This window comes from Theropithecus gelada, chromosome 14, assembly GCF_003255815.1.
Source record: "Theropithecus gelada isolate Dixy chromosome 14, Tgel_1.0, whole genome shotgun sequence".
In the NCBI taxonomy this organism is placed as follows: Eukaryota; Metazoa; Chordata; class Mammalia; order Primates; family Cercopithecidae; genus Theropithecus; species Theropithecus gelada.
Window position 1 is genome coordinate 37989943 of NC_037682.1, and position 20553 is coordinate 38010495.

The window sequence follows — 20553 nt, forward strand, 5'->3', positions numbered from 1 at the left end:
TTGAGGAGCTGCTTGATTTTTCCAACAGATAATTTGACCTTTTCTTAATAACTGTTAATTTTAGCACACTGATTTTTCAAAAGCACTTAACTGCTAAGAGAAGAGGAAAAAGTTGCTTTGCCTGTACATGGCACTTACATTTTTAACTTGCCTAGAGGTAATAAGGATGATTGAAAATCTATTTAGATTCTTTATTGCTATACAAAAATTTTAAGTATTTTCTAATATTTCCCTTTGGTATAGAATCAGAGTAGCAACTAAATTTAATGTCTAATAGTAGTTTTAATGTAACATTGGAAGTAAAGTAGCTTATTTGGTCAGCTTAGTTTCTTCTTTTTTTTTTGTATATCTGATAATTATGCTCTAAAACATAATTTCAATAAGAACTTTGCAAGTTTTTGTTTTTTTTTAATATATCTTTCTGCTATAAAGTTACTTCTTAGCCAAAGATAGTTGAAGAATATAGATTTGGATACATGCCATTCTTACGAAGGAAGAGAAAGAACTGACTTTCATATACAATACTGATCATGAAAAAGTTATTAGATTTTATGAGGACTTCCAGTAAAATTACAGATGATCATTTTTATAAGTCCTTTTTGTTTTGAAAGCTTTGAGTTGTGAGACTTGGACTGACTCATTTCACTAGAATTTGTTACTGAACATGGTTGTTTCTGTTTCTGTTAGGCGTTTAGATGCCAACCATATTACCTCAGTCCCCGAGGACAGTTTTGAAGGACTTGTTCAGTTACGGCATCTGTGGCTGGATGACAACAGCTTGACAGAGGTGCCCGTGCGCCCCCTCAGCAATCTGCCCACCCTACAGGCGCTGACCCTGGCTCTCAACAAGATCTCAAGCATCCCTGACTTTGCATTTACCAACCTTTCAAGCCTGGTAGTTCTGTAAGTATCTAACCCTTTTAATTCCATATATTTGTGTTAATTGGGGTGCAAAAACAGGCTTCTTCTGACAGATTATTATCAAAGCACCTCGCTGAATATGCTCCTGAATAGTTAGTGCTTGAGGGAGCTGCTTTTGTACAAGACTAAACAGAATGGGAGAATTAAAAAAATTAATAGCTGGTGATAATTGTTCAATCTCCCTAAGATAAATGACCAGTTGTAATCATGAGAATAAATTAGGTCATTCAGCACACATTCATATAGCTTTTACTTGTGTCCCAGCAGCGTATTCAATGTTAAAAGAAGGGAAATCATTTCAAGGTGGCCATAGAAGTTAGTCCCAGGGATGTTTCGTGTTTTCCACTTGTTCAGAGAGTATGGGATGCAGTGCTTTTTTAATCTTCCAAGACATAACAAAGTAGCACTTCTTTTAAAATCTGTTAGAGATCTCACTGGTGTGAACTACACTTCCTCCACACTGTTACCCTCATGTCCTCAGTAGGACAGCTCATCAAATTTTGCTTCATATAATTAAGAGCTAATCAAAACTTTATTTTGATGAGTAAATATTAAATAATCTTCCATGTACATACCATATTTCCATTAGAGATACTTTCTCTTTCCATGGGGTATTCTATGTTTAGTGAGTCTGTGCAGTGTACATAGCAAGAGATAACTACCCAATGCCACTTGTTTTCTGTGGTCAACTGTTGATATGTTTAGCTACATCATTCCTTTACACACCAATTCAGACATATAAAACAATGATAATAGTTGCCAATGGGAAATTGAAAAGTCATTTTATGCTTTTTTTTCCTCCATAGGCATCTTCATAACAATAAAATTAAAAGCCTAAGTCAACACTGTTTTGATGGACTAGATAACCTGGAGACCTTGTAAGTATATTCATATTTTAGGCAACTGCATTGTGATATTGAAAGTGCAGTTTTGTACTTCATTACAGAAAAAGAAAAAAATATTGGCCTTCAGTTCAGCTTCTTATTCACTTTGATACTTGACTAAATTCTTGCTATCAAATAACCCAATTATGAATACTAATCTAAGTCCATGGCTAAAAATGGCAAAGGATGAATTGCATATTTCCCCCCAAAGAATACAGATTCAAAACAGCTCAATCTACACATTCAAAACAGCTCAATCTACAAAGATGTATACCTTTCCAGAAATGTTGGTTTTGTTAAATGTATGACAGTTTTGGAAGTTAGAAATTTCTAAAATGAATTCTGGATAGTTTTGTTTTTTTCCATGACCTCAGTTGCCTTCTAATTGTTAACACTGGGTTTGAATACTATATCTGCTTTTACATGTAACAAACGAAGATTTTATATTTTGCTGTGATACTTTTGTTGTTGTTTCCACTAGCTAAAGTGTTTGAGACCTCTGGCTGTTTCAACTGTACATTGCACCACTATATAAGTAAAAGGCATTGTGCAGCTGTGTATAATTGAGAGAAGGATCTTTATTTTTGTTCTTTTAGCCTATATTAGTTGCCTTTATTGCCTTTATTCAAAGATAATGTAATGTTTGCTGTTGTGATGAGTAAATGATTCAGAGAAGGTCTCAATTACATGGGTGAGTAAAACCTGATTGGAATGCTCAGGGTTTGTAGTATTTTATTTGATGAATTTTCTGGTTAACTGTCAATTAATGAGAAGTCTTAAAACCTTTTAGGACTCTATTAATTCACTTTCCTATCTAAATTAGAGGATAGGAAACTTCAATGGATATATGAAAGTTGAAAATCTTGTAGAAGGTAGTTCCAAACTCAGATCTCCTTTGCTAAGTGTGTGAGTTTCAGTGTTATAAATAAAAGATTGAAGAGGTTTCCTAATCCTAGGCTGTGTACACTATTTCAATTATGTTAAAATTAAACCTCTTCCCAGTTAAATTTTCATTTGCCATTTTTTTCTTCTATGTTACAAAAAGGAAAAGGAAAACAAAATAGGTCTCAAAGGAGCTGAGCTTTTTAAATTTTACTTTCATTCTGAAGTCAATCATGCTAATCATATGCCAATGTGCTCTTTATGTTAAAAGAAATTAAACTTTAAACATTCTCAGAACTAAGACTTTTTTAGTGCAGATCACTATGGCTTATCTGTCCCCTAACTAATATAAAATTCCCAATAATTCATAACCTATATGAGGACAACAGTTGTGTGAATCTACCCTTGTCGTTCTGATTATTCTTTTTTTCTTTTTTTTGAGAGGGAGTCTTGCTCTGTCACCAGGCTACAGTGCAGTGGCATGATCTCGGCTTATTGCAACCTCTGCCTCCCAGGTTCAAGAGATTCTCTGTCTCAGCTTCCTGAGTAGCTGGGACTACAGGCATGTGCCGCCATGCCCTGCTAATTTTGGTATTTTTAGTAGAGACGGGGTTTCACCATGTTGGCCAGGATGGTCTCAATTTCTTGACCTCATGATCTGCCCGCCTCAGCCTCCCAAAGTGTTGGGATTACAGGCGTGAGCCCCTGCGCCTAGCCTCCTTCTGATTATTCTTATCTCAGGTCATCATGCTGATGGTGGAACTGAGATCAGCTGCTCTTATACCAGAATTTCAGGAAGCCAATGTGAACTCCAAATGGAAACCTCAGTTTCATGCTGTCATTTACAAATGGATATTCAATGAATTATTTTCTATAATGAATTTTCAGAGAAATACCATTCAGATGATTTATGTATTTAATGCATCAGTAATACATGATTCTGAAAATTCTTTGAACTTCTAAGTTTGTTGACCTAAAAACATCATGGAAGAAGAATGATTTATCTCTGTTCAGTATTGTAAGAAAAGGTGTAAATTCAGTTAAACTTCTACATGGTTTTGGTTTTGAATGATGATATGGTTGGTAAAGAAAGATTACCATACAGAGGATGTGATTAAAAAATATATATCTGTAACAAAATGCCTTATGAATTATGACCACTATTTAATATTTTGATATATTTTCACCCATTTTTTTTTCTAGAGACTTGAATTATAATAACTTGGGGGAATTTCCTCAGGCTATTAAAGCCCTTCCTAGCCTAAAAGAGCTGTGAGTATTGCTTCATTCTCTTTATGTCTTCATATCCCTGAAACTCACCATTTAATGTTCCGACAATGAGATTTTAGCACATCTTGGTCCATTGCATATAATTGTAATACATGCACACAAACACACAAATAATCATACAATTGGATTGTGTTCGATGGCACAGACAATTTTGAGTATAGATTGCTGTATAGGGTTAGATGCTGGTAAAACAAGAAGGCCTGATATACAGTGTCTGCCTTTAAGGAGCTTGTAGTCTTAGTCTCACTGGGGAAACTGATCATGTTAAGACAGATAGCTGTTTCTAGGTAGAAATAAATGCTGAATGAATAGGATAAATAAATCATTCCAGAAGAATACCTAATTGAAGCTTGGAGTTACTGCAGAAAGCATCACCAAAGGGAAGGAGTTTGACTGAACTTGAAAGAATAAAAATATTTAAACACAGGAATGAGGGAGCATTTTTGTTTTTATTTCTTTCTTTTTGTTTGTTTGTTTGTTTTGAGACAGGGTCTCACTCTGTCGCCTAGGCTGGGGTGCCACGGTGCAGTGGCGTGATCACAGCTCACTGCAGCCTTGACCTCCCAGGCTCAGGTGATCCTCCCACCTTAGCTTCCTGGATAGCTGGGACTGCAGGCATGCACCACCACGCCCAGCTAATTTTTAAATTTTTTCTAGAGATAGGATTTCATCATGTTGCCCAGGCTGGTCTCAAACTCCTGGGCTCAAGTGATCCCCTCAGAGTGCTGGGATTACAGGCATGAGTCACTGTGCCCAGCCTGAGGGAACATTTTGGACGTTGGGTTTGTCATGGGTAGAGATAGTGACTGTTTATGGCACAACAGGGACTGTGTGTCATGAGCTAGTTAATGGTTAACATTCTAAGATGCATTGCCAAGAGACTAAATACAGGCTACAGTGAGAGAGATTTGGAGGTTAGAACACCTGTTTCTCATGGTCTAAAGCTTTTTTCTATGATGAAGCAACAGATAAAAATGCATATGAGGGATCTGATAGATACCAGGCTAAGCAGTGGGTTAAAAAAGAATTAGGTATGATACTGAAAAAGATTAGATAAAATTAAAATTTGAGATTTCCTATGTTTTTGAAAATTTTCATGTAGTCATTATCAGTTGTATTTTATATAATGCTGAACTGCAGTAGATACTTGGATTTTATTTCACAAGAGGCTAATGCATTTCAAAATACTTTTCTCCTATCTTTCTAGAGGATTTCATAGTAATTCTATTTCTGTTATCCCTGATGGAGCATTTGATGGTAACCCACTCTTAAGAACTATGTAAGTATTTTTGAAAGTTTCTTTTAACGTATAATTATGTGAAGCTATGTCTTTACAATGCCAAACATCCAGATAAAGAATGAAAATTCAGACTTTTAGATATATGTACATTGTGAACATAGATTTAATATTAGATTGCTTGTGAACATATGAACATGTTACTTTTTTTGGGTATTTTCACAGACATTTGTATGATAATCCTCTATCTTACGTGGGGAACTCAGCATTTCACAATTTATCTGATCTTCATTCCCTGTAAGTATGTGAATTTAAAAACAAACCTGGATATTTATACAGTTGTTTTAGTGGAAAACAATAATTTGTTACTGGAACTCCAGAAAACAAAATCTTTAAAATTTTTTTCTCCCTTGGGCAGAATTTATAATGGTTCTTATTTTTGTGAACACTTGGCCACATTATCACACTTTCAAGTACATTCAAGAGATGAAACTAGTTTTATTTTTAGTTATAGTTGCACTGTAATTTTAAACTGTTTAAAAGATAAAATATGAAAAAAATTAAAATTACTTTGTCTTTCTCAATTTCTTAAAGAGTCATTCGTGGTGCAAGCATGGTGCAGCAGTTCCCCAATCTTACAGGAACCGCCCACCTGGAAAGTCTGTAAGTATGGCCCTTTGAAGAGGGCTTGTATAAAGGTAACACTACTGGACTGCTAGCAGGGTGCCAGGGTCTGTTAGTGACAGTTTATGTTGATTCCTTCAGTTTCCCTTTGTACATTTCATGCATGGAAAAGAATATATTGGGTTTGGGGTCAGTGAGCTTAGACAGAGTAGAGCTGATTATGTGGATAAGATCTGAGAAGTTCACAGAAAATACAAAGCAGCAACAAAGTGGCAAATTAGAAGCAGTGCTTTCAGAATTTAGAAGTGGGAGCAATCGATGTAGACTATCACAGAAGGTTTCACGAAGGAGGTGGAATGTTTGAATACTGTCAGGTTTCCTAGAGCTGACTCTTTTATTTAAGGCAGGATTAGTAAAACTGGAAATACCAAAAGTATTCTCAGAGATGGCATATAGATGAGCAAATATAGCTAGAATTACATGTTTATAATAGGATGGGGGTGGTATGGAGACATCGGAGAATTGTTTGTGATTAGACTTTAAAATGACAGGCCTTGAACATTGGACATTTGGTTGTGGCAGTTTCCCAGTGAGTGGTCTGTGCATGGGTTTACAGGTGCACTTAAGATCTTGATGACCTCAGCCCTTCAGACAGTCAGGTGGGGCCTGAGGCAGTTAGGGCCTCTAGCCACAGGAGTCTTACTTCAGCGTGCCATTTAAATGTTACAGTGGTCACATGTGACAAGATTTTTTTAAAAAAGAACTTGGGAAGCACTGAGGTAAGGAGTTTAAACTTGACTCTTAAGGCAGTTGGAGATGTTGAGAATGTTTGAGCAGGTAATGTGAGGAGGGTAAGGAGAAAGAGACTAGAGATGGGGAGAACAGTGAGGCAGCCGTGGGAATAGTCTGCCTGACCAGATGAACACACTGAATTATGAGAGCTCCAGATCTTTAATCCATCACTGGATTTGCACCAGGACAATAGTGTGGTCTGTCTGAGATTCCTCCATCCCTCTCTGCCTCACTTCACTCTTTTTCTGAAAGAATTAGATGCTAGAAACACAACAGAGGAAAAAATAACAGGAACTGGTGATAGACTAGAGAAGGGAGGGGAGTAAGAGAACATTTGTAAATGCTGACCCAGGTTGACTGAAAGACAAGACAGAAACAAGGTTTGGGGGCAGAATGCAAGTTGGTTTCAAAGGTCTTGGGTGTAAGAAGGTGACAACTTGCAATTAACTGTGATCAGACTGTGTGACTGTAGATTAGTGTTTTCCTCCTGGTCCATGTGGAGAATCAAGCCTGTCATCTGGACAATATCAGCATCTAATGTCACAAGTGTTTTTGAGTTCCTGTGGACATGATATCACATTGGGGTTCAGTTCACCTTCCTGCATGTCTAACTTTATGGAATAATTAGGCCATGGGATGTATAGAATCTAGTCCATATGTAAATATGTGAGCACTTTTTTTCTATCATTTTTCTATATGGAAATAAATTTTGCTTACTATTCTTGAGTTGAATTATTACATGAATAATGTTTTTCCACAGGACTTTGACAGGTACAAAGATAAGCAGCATACCTAATAATTTGTGTCAAGAACAAAAGATGCTTAGGACTTTGTAAGTTGGATTCTTCTTCCGTTCCCCTCATACCTTTTGTTTATATATTCACACATGTTCAGTTTTATTTTTAACGATCTACTTTCCATAAGGTGGTTTTGAGGTATAATTACTACTTAGTTGTTCCCTTTCTGTAAAGAAGCAGATATTTGAGTCATCTCCATGGTGGGTAATACGCATTTGAATTAGGTTTTAGGATTATGAATATATCATATACTTGTGACTTTATTTGAACAAAGTAAAACCAAGCTAGGTTCTTTCTTAATTTTTTCTCATCCTGACTCTTTGTCTTTATTCTAGTTTGTCCAGGGGTATATCTCCTCATATTCTCCTCTCTGTCATTTGCAACCTAAGCAGAGCCTAAATCTTTATTCAATCAGGAATGAACTAAAGCATGTAGCTTTCTAAAAACTTTAGGCTGACCTATAAACTAAAAGTAAATAAAGGATGTAAAAATGTCACCAGAATAAACAATTAAGTTATTAAGTTGTTAATAAGTATTCAGTGGTGGGAGATAGTAACAAGATAAATGACTGATTGATTAAGCAAGTAAAGTCACACATCCACTTAACAATAGGAATACATTCTAAGAAATGTATCATGGGGCAATTTTGTCATTGTGTGAAAATCATAGAGTATGCTTACACAAACCTCGGTGGTTTCTTCTACATACCTGGGCTATATGTAATCTGTTGCTTCTAGCCTACAAACCTGTACAGCATAATACTGTACTGAATACTGTAGGCAATTGTAACACAATGGTAAATATTTGTATGTCTAAACATAGAAAAGTTGGAGCAGAAATATGGTATTATACTCTTATGGGACCATATCATTGTATATGGTGTCTGTCATTGACCAAAACTGTTATGTGGGTCATGACTATAATTTAGTGATGTAGTGGTGTATCAAACTTAAACACAATGATCACTGTTGAGGAAAAACTGCAGTGGGACTGAAAGTTAAATAGTTCTGGTGTTTGATGTAATATAAATGTTTTTTAAAATGTTGATAAGCATACCATTTCTCTTAGAGCTTTTCAATAAAAGAACATATAAGTTATTTATGGGATAAACAATATTGAAAAAATACAAATTTTTAAACTGTATAAATACAAATTTTAAAAAATGTAGCTTTACCAACAAATTTTATATATTTTCTATATTTTTCTATATTTACATATTTAATTTTATATATTTATGTTATATACTTTATATATATATACTTTATATGAATGTATTTTTACATATTTTATAGTGTCTATGCTCAAAAATATATTCTTGAACTTTCATCAGTCTTAGGCTTATTGTATCACAGAGGTATTTGAAACGGTGACAAGTCTTAGGAAAAAATAATTGCTTTTCTTATTCAGGCATATCTCTTTATTAGTTATCTTAACTCTGCTTTCAATGCTTCTGAGTACCACTCTTTTAATATAATATTCTGATAACATAGCATTAAATTTGTTAATTTCCGTTGTTTTAAGGGACTTGTCTTACAACAATATAAGAGACCTTCCAAGTTTTAATGGTTGCCATGCTCTGGAAGAAATGTGAGTTGGTCTTTGACTTACTCCTTTTGCTGTGGTATATTGTTAGTTTGTTGAGCATTTCCTATTTTTAATAGATGGCTTTAATAGTAAGAAATTAGAAATTCCTGTAATCAGATGTTCCCATACATAACATGTCAAATTGAACCAGATGTATTCATGCAACCAGCATGTATTAGGCACTTACCTATCAGGCATCCCATGAAACACTATGCGGGGGAAGTTGGTGTTTTTTAAAAGAAATGGAAAATGAAAACTTGTCCAGCTATTGAGGGAAACCAGACATGAATGCCAGTTCCCATCATATCCTGTGTTGGACAGTTCTGGTGGAAGTTGGCTGGGAGACGGGAAGAGGGAGGCATTAATTCTCCCATTTTCACTCTATTTAGTCCTGTAACTTTATTCCTATGGTATTTGTCATAGTTGTGTTGTCTTTGTTCCTTTTCTCCCTGCATCATCTTCCTTCTCTTATGCCTGAGTGGGGTTGATGGGGGAGTTTAGATAGCATACCGATTAATTCCCAGTATAATATGGGATGAAATACCAATTAATCTCTTTCATTTTATAGATGAGAAAAGGGCAGTTCTCTTTCAACAAGATCACTGTTACATAATAGTTATTTAAACTTAGAAAAAACTCAACTAAGAAATGTTATAATGTTATTTTTCAAAATAGAACATAACTTTTTTCTCTTTCCTCTTCCTCCTGCTCTCTTCTTCGTCTTTGTCTTCATCTTCATCTTCTTTCTTCTTCTTTTTTTCTTTAGTTCTTTACAGCGTAATCAGATCTACCAAATAAAGGAAGGCACCTTTCAAGGCCTGATATCTCTAAGGATTCTGTAAGTTTGTCTATGATTATTAAAGACAATAAGTTTTTTCCAAACTATGTTAGTATGTTGTTATGATTTCCATGTTACTAGATATACTTAAAGATATAATTTTAATTTCAGCCTGAACAACATGGTGAAACCCTATCAACTTAATATAAAAAATTAGCCGGGTGTGGTGGTGAATGCCGGTAATCCCAGTTACTTGGGAGGCTGAGGCAGGAGAATCGCTTGAACCCTGGAGGCAGAGGTTGCAGTGAGCTGAGATTGCACCATTGCACTCCAGCCTGGACAAGAAGAGTGAAACTCCGCCTCAAAAAAAAAGATATATATATATATATATATAAAAAATATTTGTGTTCAGTAAATATTATTTTTAGACTTTTCCTAAAATATTATTTTACGTATTGCAAGATTTTTAGACTTGCAACTTTATAAATAATCTACTTTCAATATTTTTTACTTTAGCTAATTGTTCATTGGCAAATAGAAAAATGTGTAATGTGTATAACTGAAGTGATATAGCTTATTTGTTTTCAAGTTATAATAGTAAGGTTTGCCAATTCATTAGGGCAAGGGTAGGCCAACTACAGCCTGTGGACCAAATCCAGTCTGCTTCCTGGCTTATCAATTAAGTTTAATTGAACACTGCCAGGTCTTTATTATTAAAGTGCTGTCTAAAGCTGCTCTCACCCCACTATAGCAGAATGGGGTAGTTGCAGCAGAGAGTATATGACCCACAAAGGTGAAAATATTTACTATCTGGCCCTCTACAGAAGAAGTTTGGTGACCCTTGCACTGGAGTATCTGTCATGACAAATAGAGTTCATAAGCCACAGAAGCACTTATTTAAAAAATCATTTGTATTTGACTACATATTTGTTCCGGGTACTCTCATAAGTACTTGGGAATACAGAGGTGACTGAGACAAAGCTTGCCACTCATTATATTCCTAGAACTTTAGTGCAGAAACATAGTACACTAAATTAGTGAACATTTTTCTTTTTTTTTGAGACAGGGTCTCTCACTCTGTCACTCAGGCTAGAATGCAATGGTGTAATGACAGCTCACTGCAGCCTCCAACTCCTGAGCTCAAGCAATCCTCCTGCCTCAACCTTCTGAATAGCTGAGGGACTACAGGTGCACACCACAATGTCAGCTATTTTTTTTTTTTTTTTTTTTAGAGATGGGGTCTCCCTATGTTGCCCAGGCTTGTCTCAAACTCCTGGGCTCAAGTGATCCACCCACCTTGGCCTCCCAAAGTTGTTTGGATTACAGGTGTGAGCTACCTTGCCCAGCACAACATTTTTCTATTATAGAAAAAGTTTGAAAAATTGACAGTGAAGCAAAATTACATGTATTGAATATGGTTTTTTAGTATATCCCCTTTAAGAAATATGACACACACTCTACTAGAAAATATTTAATTGGTAGTTGGGTTGCTGGATCATCGCAAGTTGTAGACTAACTTTCTGGAAGCCTGGGCAGTCATCGGGAAGAAGACTGGCTCCTAGTTGCCATCACTTCTAGAACACTGATAAGTGACAGTAAGAAGCTGGTCTTTTCGTAATTTGGAACCAAGTGTGTTGAGTTTCCTTGTTATCTATGAAATGTGTCTCGGAATGAATTTATTCAGTGTTTAAATTTCCTTTGAGGTTCAGTGTAAGTGTGTTTGTAGATTATTTCTGTTTTATTAATTCTATAATATCAGAATTTCTCAGAGTATGTTCCTGAATACGGAGCTGGCTCTACTGTTGATGCAATGTTTATTTCCTGCTTAGGAAAAGAAGGGTATCTGCAGCCCTCCTGGAATGCTCTTGTTTGCATATTGATTGTTTGTCTTCTCTCAGGGCCTTATCAATAACCTTTGAGAAAGCAAATAATATGAAGTCTGTTTTTATTTTCAGCTTTTTCAGAAACTGGGCTTTTCCTCACTGAGTTAGCAGTACCAAAGGTTTTATCATATCATTTATATTTTTGAATTGGTATCAGAATGATAAAGTGGGAAAATTCACAACTGTTTTGAAACCAGCTAGAATTACTGCTGTACGGAACATATTCCAAGAAATAGATTGTTGTGAAGGAGAGGCATTCAACATAAACATGAAAAAAATATTGCTGGGCGAGATTGAAGATATTTGTTATCTTATCAGCAATATTGTGTTACTGCCTCTAATTCTAAAGTATAGTCTAAGTGGCATTTTGAGTGTTTATTTGAAAGATTAACATGTTACTCTTATAATTGCAGAGATCTGAGTAGAAACCTGATACATGAAATTCACAGTAAAGCTTTTGCCACACTTGGGCCAATAACTAACCTGTAAGTAGATGATTACGCAATAATGTCATGAAAGTAGTAACTAGTGCTGTAGAAACATCTGTTTTAACATTGTCAAATCAGAATATTTTTCTATTTAGTTATTCCCTGTATAAATACTAAGCTGTATTTATAGTAAAATCTTCTCAAATGGCAAGATACATGCTAGAATTATCATTTTAGCACCCTACTTGAACTTCATCTTAGGGATCTAATATTTATGATGTTAATACATGTACGGATGTTTTCATGTGATTTCTATCTTGGGCATTAACTTGAAGTCTCATTCATATTTTAGAGATGTAAGTTTCAATGAATTAACTTCCTTTCCTACGGAAGGCCTGAATGGGCTAAATCAACTGAAACTTGTGGGCAACCTCAAGCTGAAAGAAGCCTTAGCAGCGAAAGACTTTGTTAACCTCAGGTGTGTTTTGTTTATTTTTCTTTTTTGTTGAAGTTATGGTAGGCTCCAAAATTATAGAGTGTCCTGGTTTTTTGTTGTGGTTCTCAGATTTAATGATAGGTTATAATTTAAGGGTATTTTCTACCTCAATCTTTGCAAATTTGGTAAAAAGTAGAACATGAACATTATTCCATAGGTTTTAAGAACGTGAACTGGAGCCCTTGATAGCCTCAAAGAGATAATAGAGCTATTAGAATGGTTTTTTAATACAGTGGACTTTTCATTAGCAATAAGATGGCAGAAACCATGTAAATGTGAGCCTGCAGAAAACGGATACAATGCTATAGTACTTCATGAAGATTTTAGAGTTATGGGGGACTACATTAAATATAATAGAGGGAGAATATTGTTATGAGGCCGAGCATGGTGGCTCACACCTGTAATCCCAGCACTTTGGGGAAGGCCAAGGTGGGCGGATCACTTGACGCCAGGAGTTCAAGACCAGCCTGGGCAACATGCTGAGACCCTGTCTGTACAAAAAGTACAAAACTTAGCTGGATGTGGTGGCATGTGCCTGTAGTCCCAGCTACTCAGGGGGCTGAAATGGGAGGATCACTTGAGCCTGGGAGTTCTAGGCTCCACTGAGCTGTGATTGCACCATTACACTATAGCCTGGGTGACAAGAGCAAGACCTTGTCTCTAAAAAAAGAGAGAGAATATTATTGTTGCAGAAGAAAATAAATATTTTCATTACATTTATTTAAACAAAGTAAATGTATTTAATGGTATAAATTCACAAATGACCTGGGGCATTAATTTTAAGTGAAACTATCAGTTTCATATGATAAATTGAGCATAGTTAATACGTTTATAAAAGGAGTCATAAGATATTACTTTAAATTGCAGTACTGCTGTTAAATTTTAAACAGTTTGATTTACATCCAACTGTTAAGAGAGATCTTATAGAAAGGGAGAAAGTCTCCGTGTCATCTGATATCAGAGCTGTTTTCACAGATAAGGAAACTGAAGCCCAGAGAGGATGAATGACCAGCCTAAAGCACATGGCAGATCTTTCTGACTCCTAGGCTGGGATTCTCAAAGTTTAAAATACTTTTACAAAACAAAACTGTATCTGTGGAGTTGCTATTCAGTGTAGATTTTACAATTTTTTTTCCAGGTCTTTATCAGTACCATATGCTTATCAGTGCTGTGCATTTTGGGGTTGTGACTCTTACGCAAATTTAAACACAGAAGATAACAGCCTCCAGGACCACAGTGTGGCACAGGAGAAAGGCAAGTGCATGAGTTTTGAAAAACAGAACACTCCTTTAAGGCATTGATTAAAGTTTCTGTTATTATAATCCCTTTGTGAATGATCAATAGGAAATCTGTGAGAAAAATGGCATTCTCTGGCCAGGCGCAATGGTTCATGCCTGTAATTTCAGCACTTAGGAAGGCCAAGACGGGAGGATCATTTGAGCCTAAGAGTTCGAGACCAGCCTGGGCAACAAAGCAAGACTCTGTCTCTATAAAAAATTTTAAAACTAGCTGAGTATAGTGGCATGTGCCTGTATTTCCCACTACTTGGGAGGCTGAGGTGGGAGAATCCCTTGAGCGGAGCCCAGGAGTTCGAGGTTGCAGTGAGCTATGATTGTGCCATTGCATTCCAGACTGAGCAACAGAGCAAGACCTTGTCTCTAAGAAAAACCAAAACCAAAAAAACAATGGCATTCACTATGCTACCAGCATCTTCAATATGCTACTGAACCTTCTATAAGGAGAACTCACACTTATATACAGAGAAAATCGCAGGAAAATATGGTTCTTTTGAGTTGCGTAAGGTTTTAATTAAACATGCTTTGTGTTATATGTTTAGGTACTGCTGATGCAGCAAATGTCACAAGTACTGTTGAAAATGAAGAACATAGTCAAATAATTATCCATTGTACACCTTCAACAGGTATGCCCAGCCTTTTTCTTCACAGTTACTCATGTTAAACAAACATTAGGCAAATATATCTAAATATCCTGGGTATAGATGTAATTTCTGTAATAGGGATGGTACTAGAGGATCCCGTGAAGCCTTCTGATTTGTGCTTTGTGTACCAACCAGCAGCTTAGGAATCTTTTGCAGAATCTCAGGCCCAGACCTACTGAATCAGAATCTGTATGTTAACAAGCTCCCCCAGGTGAGGGTTATACACATTAGAATTTCAGAGGCACTTTCTTAATGCTCCTTTAACTCTGGGACTAATTCTATCAGTTAGTAGTCTGTGAAGATTGTATGTGTGTGCTTAATGTAGCCTTGCCTTTCCTTATTTCCCCTCATTTACGTCATTAAACTTTGTAGTTTTGAGAAAGTTATAAAACTGACACCACATATTTGGTCATGATTGTCATAGTCTGCCTAATCTACTAGAGAAGATGTAGTTATAATTTTACTGTAAAAGGGAGGCTTAAATATTTTAGTTAAATTGTGTGCTACAAAATAGATTCCTTTGTTAGTATAATATCATAGGATCATCTGGACATTAATTTTATGACTTGGAATTATAAGTATTATGGATTCACTAGTGATTGCTGCAGAATCGTGGCTTCTTAAAGGGCTGTGTATGTATTTTATGAATACTTTCTTCTGTAGAGAATAAGCTCTAAGTTTACCAGATAAGTGACTGCGATTGGCAAGAATCATCTAAGTTTATGTAATTTATTTTATTGTGTGTTAGTGTCTATATTAATTTTTAAAGGTTGGGGTGCAGCTTGCTTACTTGTCTCCCTGGAGTTCATGTGCCAGAGAATGTACATAAAGAACTGATGATCCAATGAGAAGGGAACAGGTTTCTTAAAGGGGAAGCTGGACTTGAACGTGAGGCATTTCTATTTCTTCCACCCCGAATCTAAACTTGGAGATTGGCCAGGAGGAAAGCTGGTCTGAGCTCATCTCCTTGGGCTGCCATGGAATGAAATGCAGGCCTGCCTCCCCCTACTCAGTTGTAGCAACACACAGACATGATGTCCTTGCTGCCCAAGCTGGAAGTGCTGGAAGTGGAGGAGAGCTGGGATCCTTCTGTTAGCACCAGAGGAGGCAGCAGGCTTCCAAAGACAGGGATTGGGTGGAGGCTACTTCCCAGGTTTTTTTGGAGAAGTAACCTTTCTCACCCGTAAAAGTGTTCTCAAAAGGTCTCCTGTTCTCTCAGATGGATGAGCTACCCCTCCTTCCATGAAGGATGAGTTTAGATAACAGAGATAAAGATGATAATGAGCTTTCTCTTAGCACTTCCTGAAGGGTTAGTAAAAAGGAAATTAAAATAAGAGTTTCTTACGTTATTTGGAAGTCAGATAAATGGTGCAGAACTGGCTTTTGAGGTCTGTGAATATCCTAACAATTTAAAATATTTTATTGGATATATCGTTTTCATGACAGTTCATATAACATGTTTTTTAGACAATTGTAATACATAGTTTTCTTGTGTTTCATAGTCAAAATCTTGTTTCTCTTTTCTAATTTTTCAGTAAAACAGTTGTAATTCGTGTCATAACTAACATGTGAAAGTCAGTTACTGGAACATACAGTTCAGCGACTGAATGAGTTCTTGCAATGCTAGTTTGTATTATGTAGGATTTTATTGTACATAGCTTTGTATGAATAGTTAACATCACTGAGGTATAGTCCTAGCTATATTATCTTACTGAATGGCGTTTGTCAGGCCAATCAAATGATTTGAAATATCAGTTTCTCTGGATGAAAAATGGGGATAATTATACTATCTTAACCTGCTTCATCAGGTTGCTTTTGAAAGCCATAAGAAAATGTATTAAAAATATGTGAGGATACATCCATATACATACATGATTATAAAGTATATTGGGGCTAGAAAAGAAGAAGAAAAGGGAGCTAATGTTTATTGAAGTCTAACTGTATATCCAGCATCCTGCTTAGTTCCTTATGTGTATAATTTTACTTAAGCTGCATAAGTGTATGAAACAGGCATTATTATTCACAAGTGAGAAAATTAATACAGGTTAAAATTTATACAATTTTAAGTTGCTTTCTTAAGGTAAGAGTAGCAAGTTATCAACCATCTCATTCCAGACCCTCAGTTTATCAAATACCTCTTATGCCCTAGACATTGTGCTATGTAAATTAGCTTAGATGCAAGAAAAAATGAAAAATTTCACCTAAATATCACTGTTTATCAAATATTTAATATAAAAGAAATATTTATAGCCTTATCAAATATTTAATAAAAGAAATTAAAGTCAGTGTATTTTAAAAATAGCCTGGTCCATGACCAGACTATCTTAGAAGTCGTAATCAGTTCAGTTTTGGTCAAGTAGAGAGCAGATTTAATTAGTCTATATCATTAGTTTTTCTATCAAGCCATATCATTTTCTAAATTGTTTTCTAAGTTATCTTTTGTTTCTCTCTCTCTCTCTGTGTTTTGTTTTAGGTGCTTTTAAGCCCTGTGAATATTTACTGGGAAGCTGGATGATTCGTCTTACTGTGTGGTTCATTTTCTTGGTTGCATTATTTTTCAACCTACTTGTTATTTTAACAACATTTGCATCTTGTACATCACTGCCTTCGTCCAAATTGTTTATAGGCTTGATTTCTGTGTCTAACTTATTCATGGGAATCTATACTGGCATCCTAACTTTTCTTGATGCTGTGTCCTGGGGCAGATTCGCTGAATTTGGCATGTGGTGGGAAACCGGCAGTGGCTGCAAAGTAGCTGGGTTTCTTGCAGTTTTCTCCTCAGAAAGTGCCATATTTTTATTAATGCTAGCAACTGTCGAAAGAAGCTTATCTGCAAAAGATGTAATGAAAAATGGGAAGAGCAATCATCTCAAACAGTTCCGGGTTGCTGCCCTTTTGGCTTTCCTAGGTGCTACAGTAGCAGGCTGTTTTCCCCTTTTCCACAGAGGGGAATATTCTGCATCACCCCTTTGTTTGCCATTTCCTACAGGTGAAACGCCATCATTAGGATTCACTGTAACCTTAGTGCTATTAAACTCACTAGCATTTTTATTAATGGCCATTATCTACACTAAGCTATACTGCAACTTGGAAAAAGAGGACCTCTCAGAAAACTCACAATCTAGCATGATTAAGCATGTTGCTTGGCTAATCTTCACCAATTGCATCTTTTTCTGCCCTGTGGCATTTTTTTCATTTGCACCATTGATCACTGCAATCTCTATCAGCCCCGAAATAATGAAGTCTGTTACTCTGATATTTTTTCCATTGCCTGCTTGCCTAAATCCAGTCCTGTATGTTTTCTTCAACCCAAAGTTTAAAGAAGACTGGAAGTTACTGAAGCGACGTGTTACCAAGAAAAGTGGATCAGTTTCAGTTTCCATCAGTAGCCAAGGTGGTTGTCTGGAACAGGATTTCTACTACGACTGTGGCATGTACTCACATTTGCAGGGTAACCTGACTGTTTGCGACTGCTGCGAATCGTTTCTTTTAACAAAGCCAGTATCATGCAAACACTTGATAAAATCACACAGCTGTCCTGCATTGGCAGTGGCTTCTTGCCAAAGACCTGAGGGCTATTGGTCCGACTGTGGCACACAGTCGGCCCACTCTGATTACGCAGATGAAGAAGATTCCTTTGTCTCAGACAGTTCTGACCAGGTGCAGGCCTGTGGACGAGCCTGCTTCTACCAGAGTAGAGGATTCCCTTTGGTGCGCTATGCTTACAATCTACCAAGAGTTAAAGACTGAACTACTATGTGTGTAACTGTTTCCCCCGTCAACCAAAATCAGTGTTTATAGAGTGAACCCTATTCTGATCTTTCATCTGGGAAGCACTTCTATAATCACTGCCTGGTGTCACTTAGAAGAAGGAGAGGTGGCAGTTTATTTCTCAAACCAGTCATTTTCAAAGAACAGGTACCTAAATTATAAATTGGTGAAAAATGCAATGTCCAAGCAATGTATGGTCTGTTTGAAACAAATGCATGACTTGAAAAGGATCTTAGGTGTAGTATAGCAATATAATGTTAGGTTTTTCTGATCTGTAGGAAGCAAATTTATACCTATTTGTGAATTAAGCACAAGATAAAGAATAGCTGTTAATATTTTTAAAAAATATATTTTAAAATGTGATTTTCTATAACTGAAGAAAATATCTTGCTAATTTTACCTAATGTTTCATCATTAATCTCAGGACAACTTACTGCAGGGCCAAAAAAGGGACTGTCCCAGCTAGAACTGTGAGAGTATACATAGGTATTACCTTATTATGTTTTCAATTGCCATCCTTGACATAAGAGAATCATAAATTTTGTTTAAACAGTTTATAAATCTAAAACCTGAAGATGTTTTTAAAACAATATTAACAGCTGTTAGGTTAAAAAAAAAGCTGGACATTTGTTTTCAGTCATTATACATTGCTTTGGTCCAATCAGTAATTTTTTCTTAAGTGTTTTGTGATTACACTACTAGGAAAAAAGTAAAAGACTAATTGCTGTGTGGGTTTAGTCGATTTGGCTAAACCACTAACTAATGTGGGGGTTTAATAGTATCTGAGGGATTTGGTGGCTCCATGTAACGTTCTCATTAATGAATACTTCCTAATATCATTGGCTCTACTGATATTTTCCGATTTGTTGGTATGTCACCTAGTAATAGTTTAGATTATATAGAAAGTAAACTGTGGTCAATACTGCATTTAATTAGAAGAAACGGGGAGTAATTACGACACAAAGTACTTATGTTTATTTCTTAGTGAGCTGGATTATCTTGAACCTGTGCTATTATGTGGAAACTTCTATACATCTTCCCCATACTATTTTTTACAAAAGAGCCTATTCAATAGCTCAGAGGTTGAACTCTGGTTAAACGAGATAATGTGTTATTAATAAAAATAGAAGAAGAAGGAATAAAGCTAGGTCTGTGTCTTTAAAAATTAGAAATTTTACTTGATTCCCATCTATGGGCTTTAGACCTATTACTGTGTGGAGTCTTAAAGTTATAATTGTTCAATATGTTTTTTGAACAGTGTGCTAAATCGGTAGCAAACCCACTGCCATATTAGTTATTCTGAATATACTAAAACAATCCAGCTAGATTGCAGTTTAATAATTAAACTGTACATACTGTGCATATAATGAATTTTTATCTTATGTAAATTATTTTTAGAACACAAGTTGGGAAATGTGGCTTCTGTTCATTTCGTTTAATTAAAGCTACCTCCTAAACTATAGTGGCTGCCAGTAGCAGACTGTTAAATTGTGGTTTATATACTTTTTGCATTGTAAATAGTCTTTGTTGTACATTGTCAATGTAATAAAAACAGAATCTTTGTATATCAAAATCATGTAGTTTGTATAAAATGTGGGAAGGATTTATTTACAGTGTGTTGTAATTTTGTAAGGCCAACTATTTACAAGTTTTAAAAATTGCTATCATGTTTGTATATTTACACATCTGATAAATATTAAATCATAACTTGGTAAGAAACTCCTAATTAAAAGGTTTTTTCCAAAATTCAAGTTATTGAAAATTTTTCATTTTATTCATTTAAAATCTAGAATAACAGATATATAAAATGTGTTAATCTTTGTGCTATATGGTATGAAATACAATATTGTACTCAGTGTTTTGAATTATTAAAGTTTTTAGAAAGCAATCTATTTTGCCTTAATTTAAAACAAGGTATACTAATGAATTTAGTTTTAAAGTAAGCAAATTAAGTATTTTTAAGTGGACAGTATTAGAAGAAATGTTGGAAGTAACCATTAGAAAACACCATTTTGATATTTATTTGTAAATATATAAGAACATTTTGCTGAAATTTAGAAAAAGGCTTTTATCCTAAGTCTGAACTATACTCATGGAAAACAGATTATGAAATTTCAGAAAAACCATTGATTCAATCTTTATCTAAAAAGCAAATGATTAAAAAGTCTGTATGATATTAAATGTAGTCGGTTGCCCAGATGCTTAGAAATACTTCAGTATTTACAATCACTAAGTCCTCATTTTACA

General features: G+C 35.5%; 1 protein-coding gene across 2 annotated transcripts in view; it reads left to right on the forward strand.

The window, feature by feature from the left end:
• Nucleotides 1-20194, forward strand: part of LGR4 (leucine rich repeat containing G protein-coupled receptor 4) — a 108132-nt gene extending 87938 nt beyond the window's left edge. For both annotated transcript variants that reach the window (XM_025356398.1, XM_025356399.1), the window contains 14 exons: nt 688-903; nt 1728-1799; nt 3891-3959; nt 5185-5256; nt 5440-5511; nt 5809-5877; nt 7391-7462; nt 8949-9014; nt 9778-9849; nt 12086-12157; nt 12453-12578; nt 13735-13850; nt 14434-14517; nt 17009-20194. In XM_025356398.1, coding sequence (XP_025212183.1) covers nt 688-903; nt 1728-1799; nt 3891-3959; nt 5185-5256; nt 5440-5511; nt 5809-5877; nt 7391-7462; nt 8949-9014; nt 9778-9849; nt 12086-12157; nt 12453-12578; nt 13735-13850; nt 14434-14517; nt 17009-18285 — 2455 coding nt within the window. In that variant the 3' untranslated portion in view covers nt 18286-20194. The remainder of the gene's footprint in view (nt 1-687; nt 904-1727; nt 1800-3890; nt 3960-5184; nt 5257-5439; nt 5512-5808; nt 5878-7390; nt 7463-8948; nt 9015-9777; nt 9850-12085; nt 12158-12452; nt 12579-13734; nt 13851-14433; nt 14518-17008) is intronic.
• Nucleotides 20195-20553: the final 359 nt, after the last annotated feature.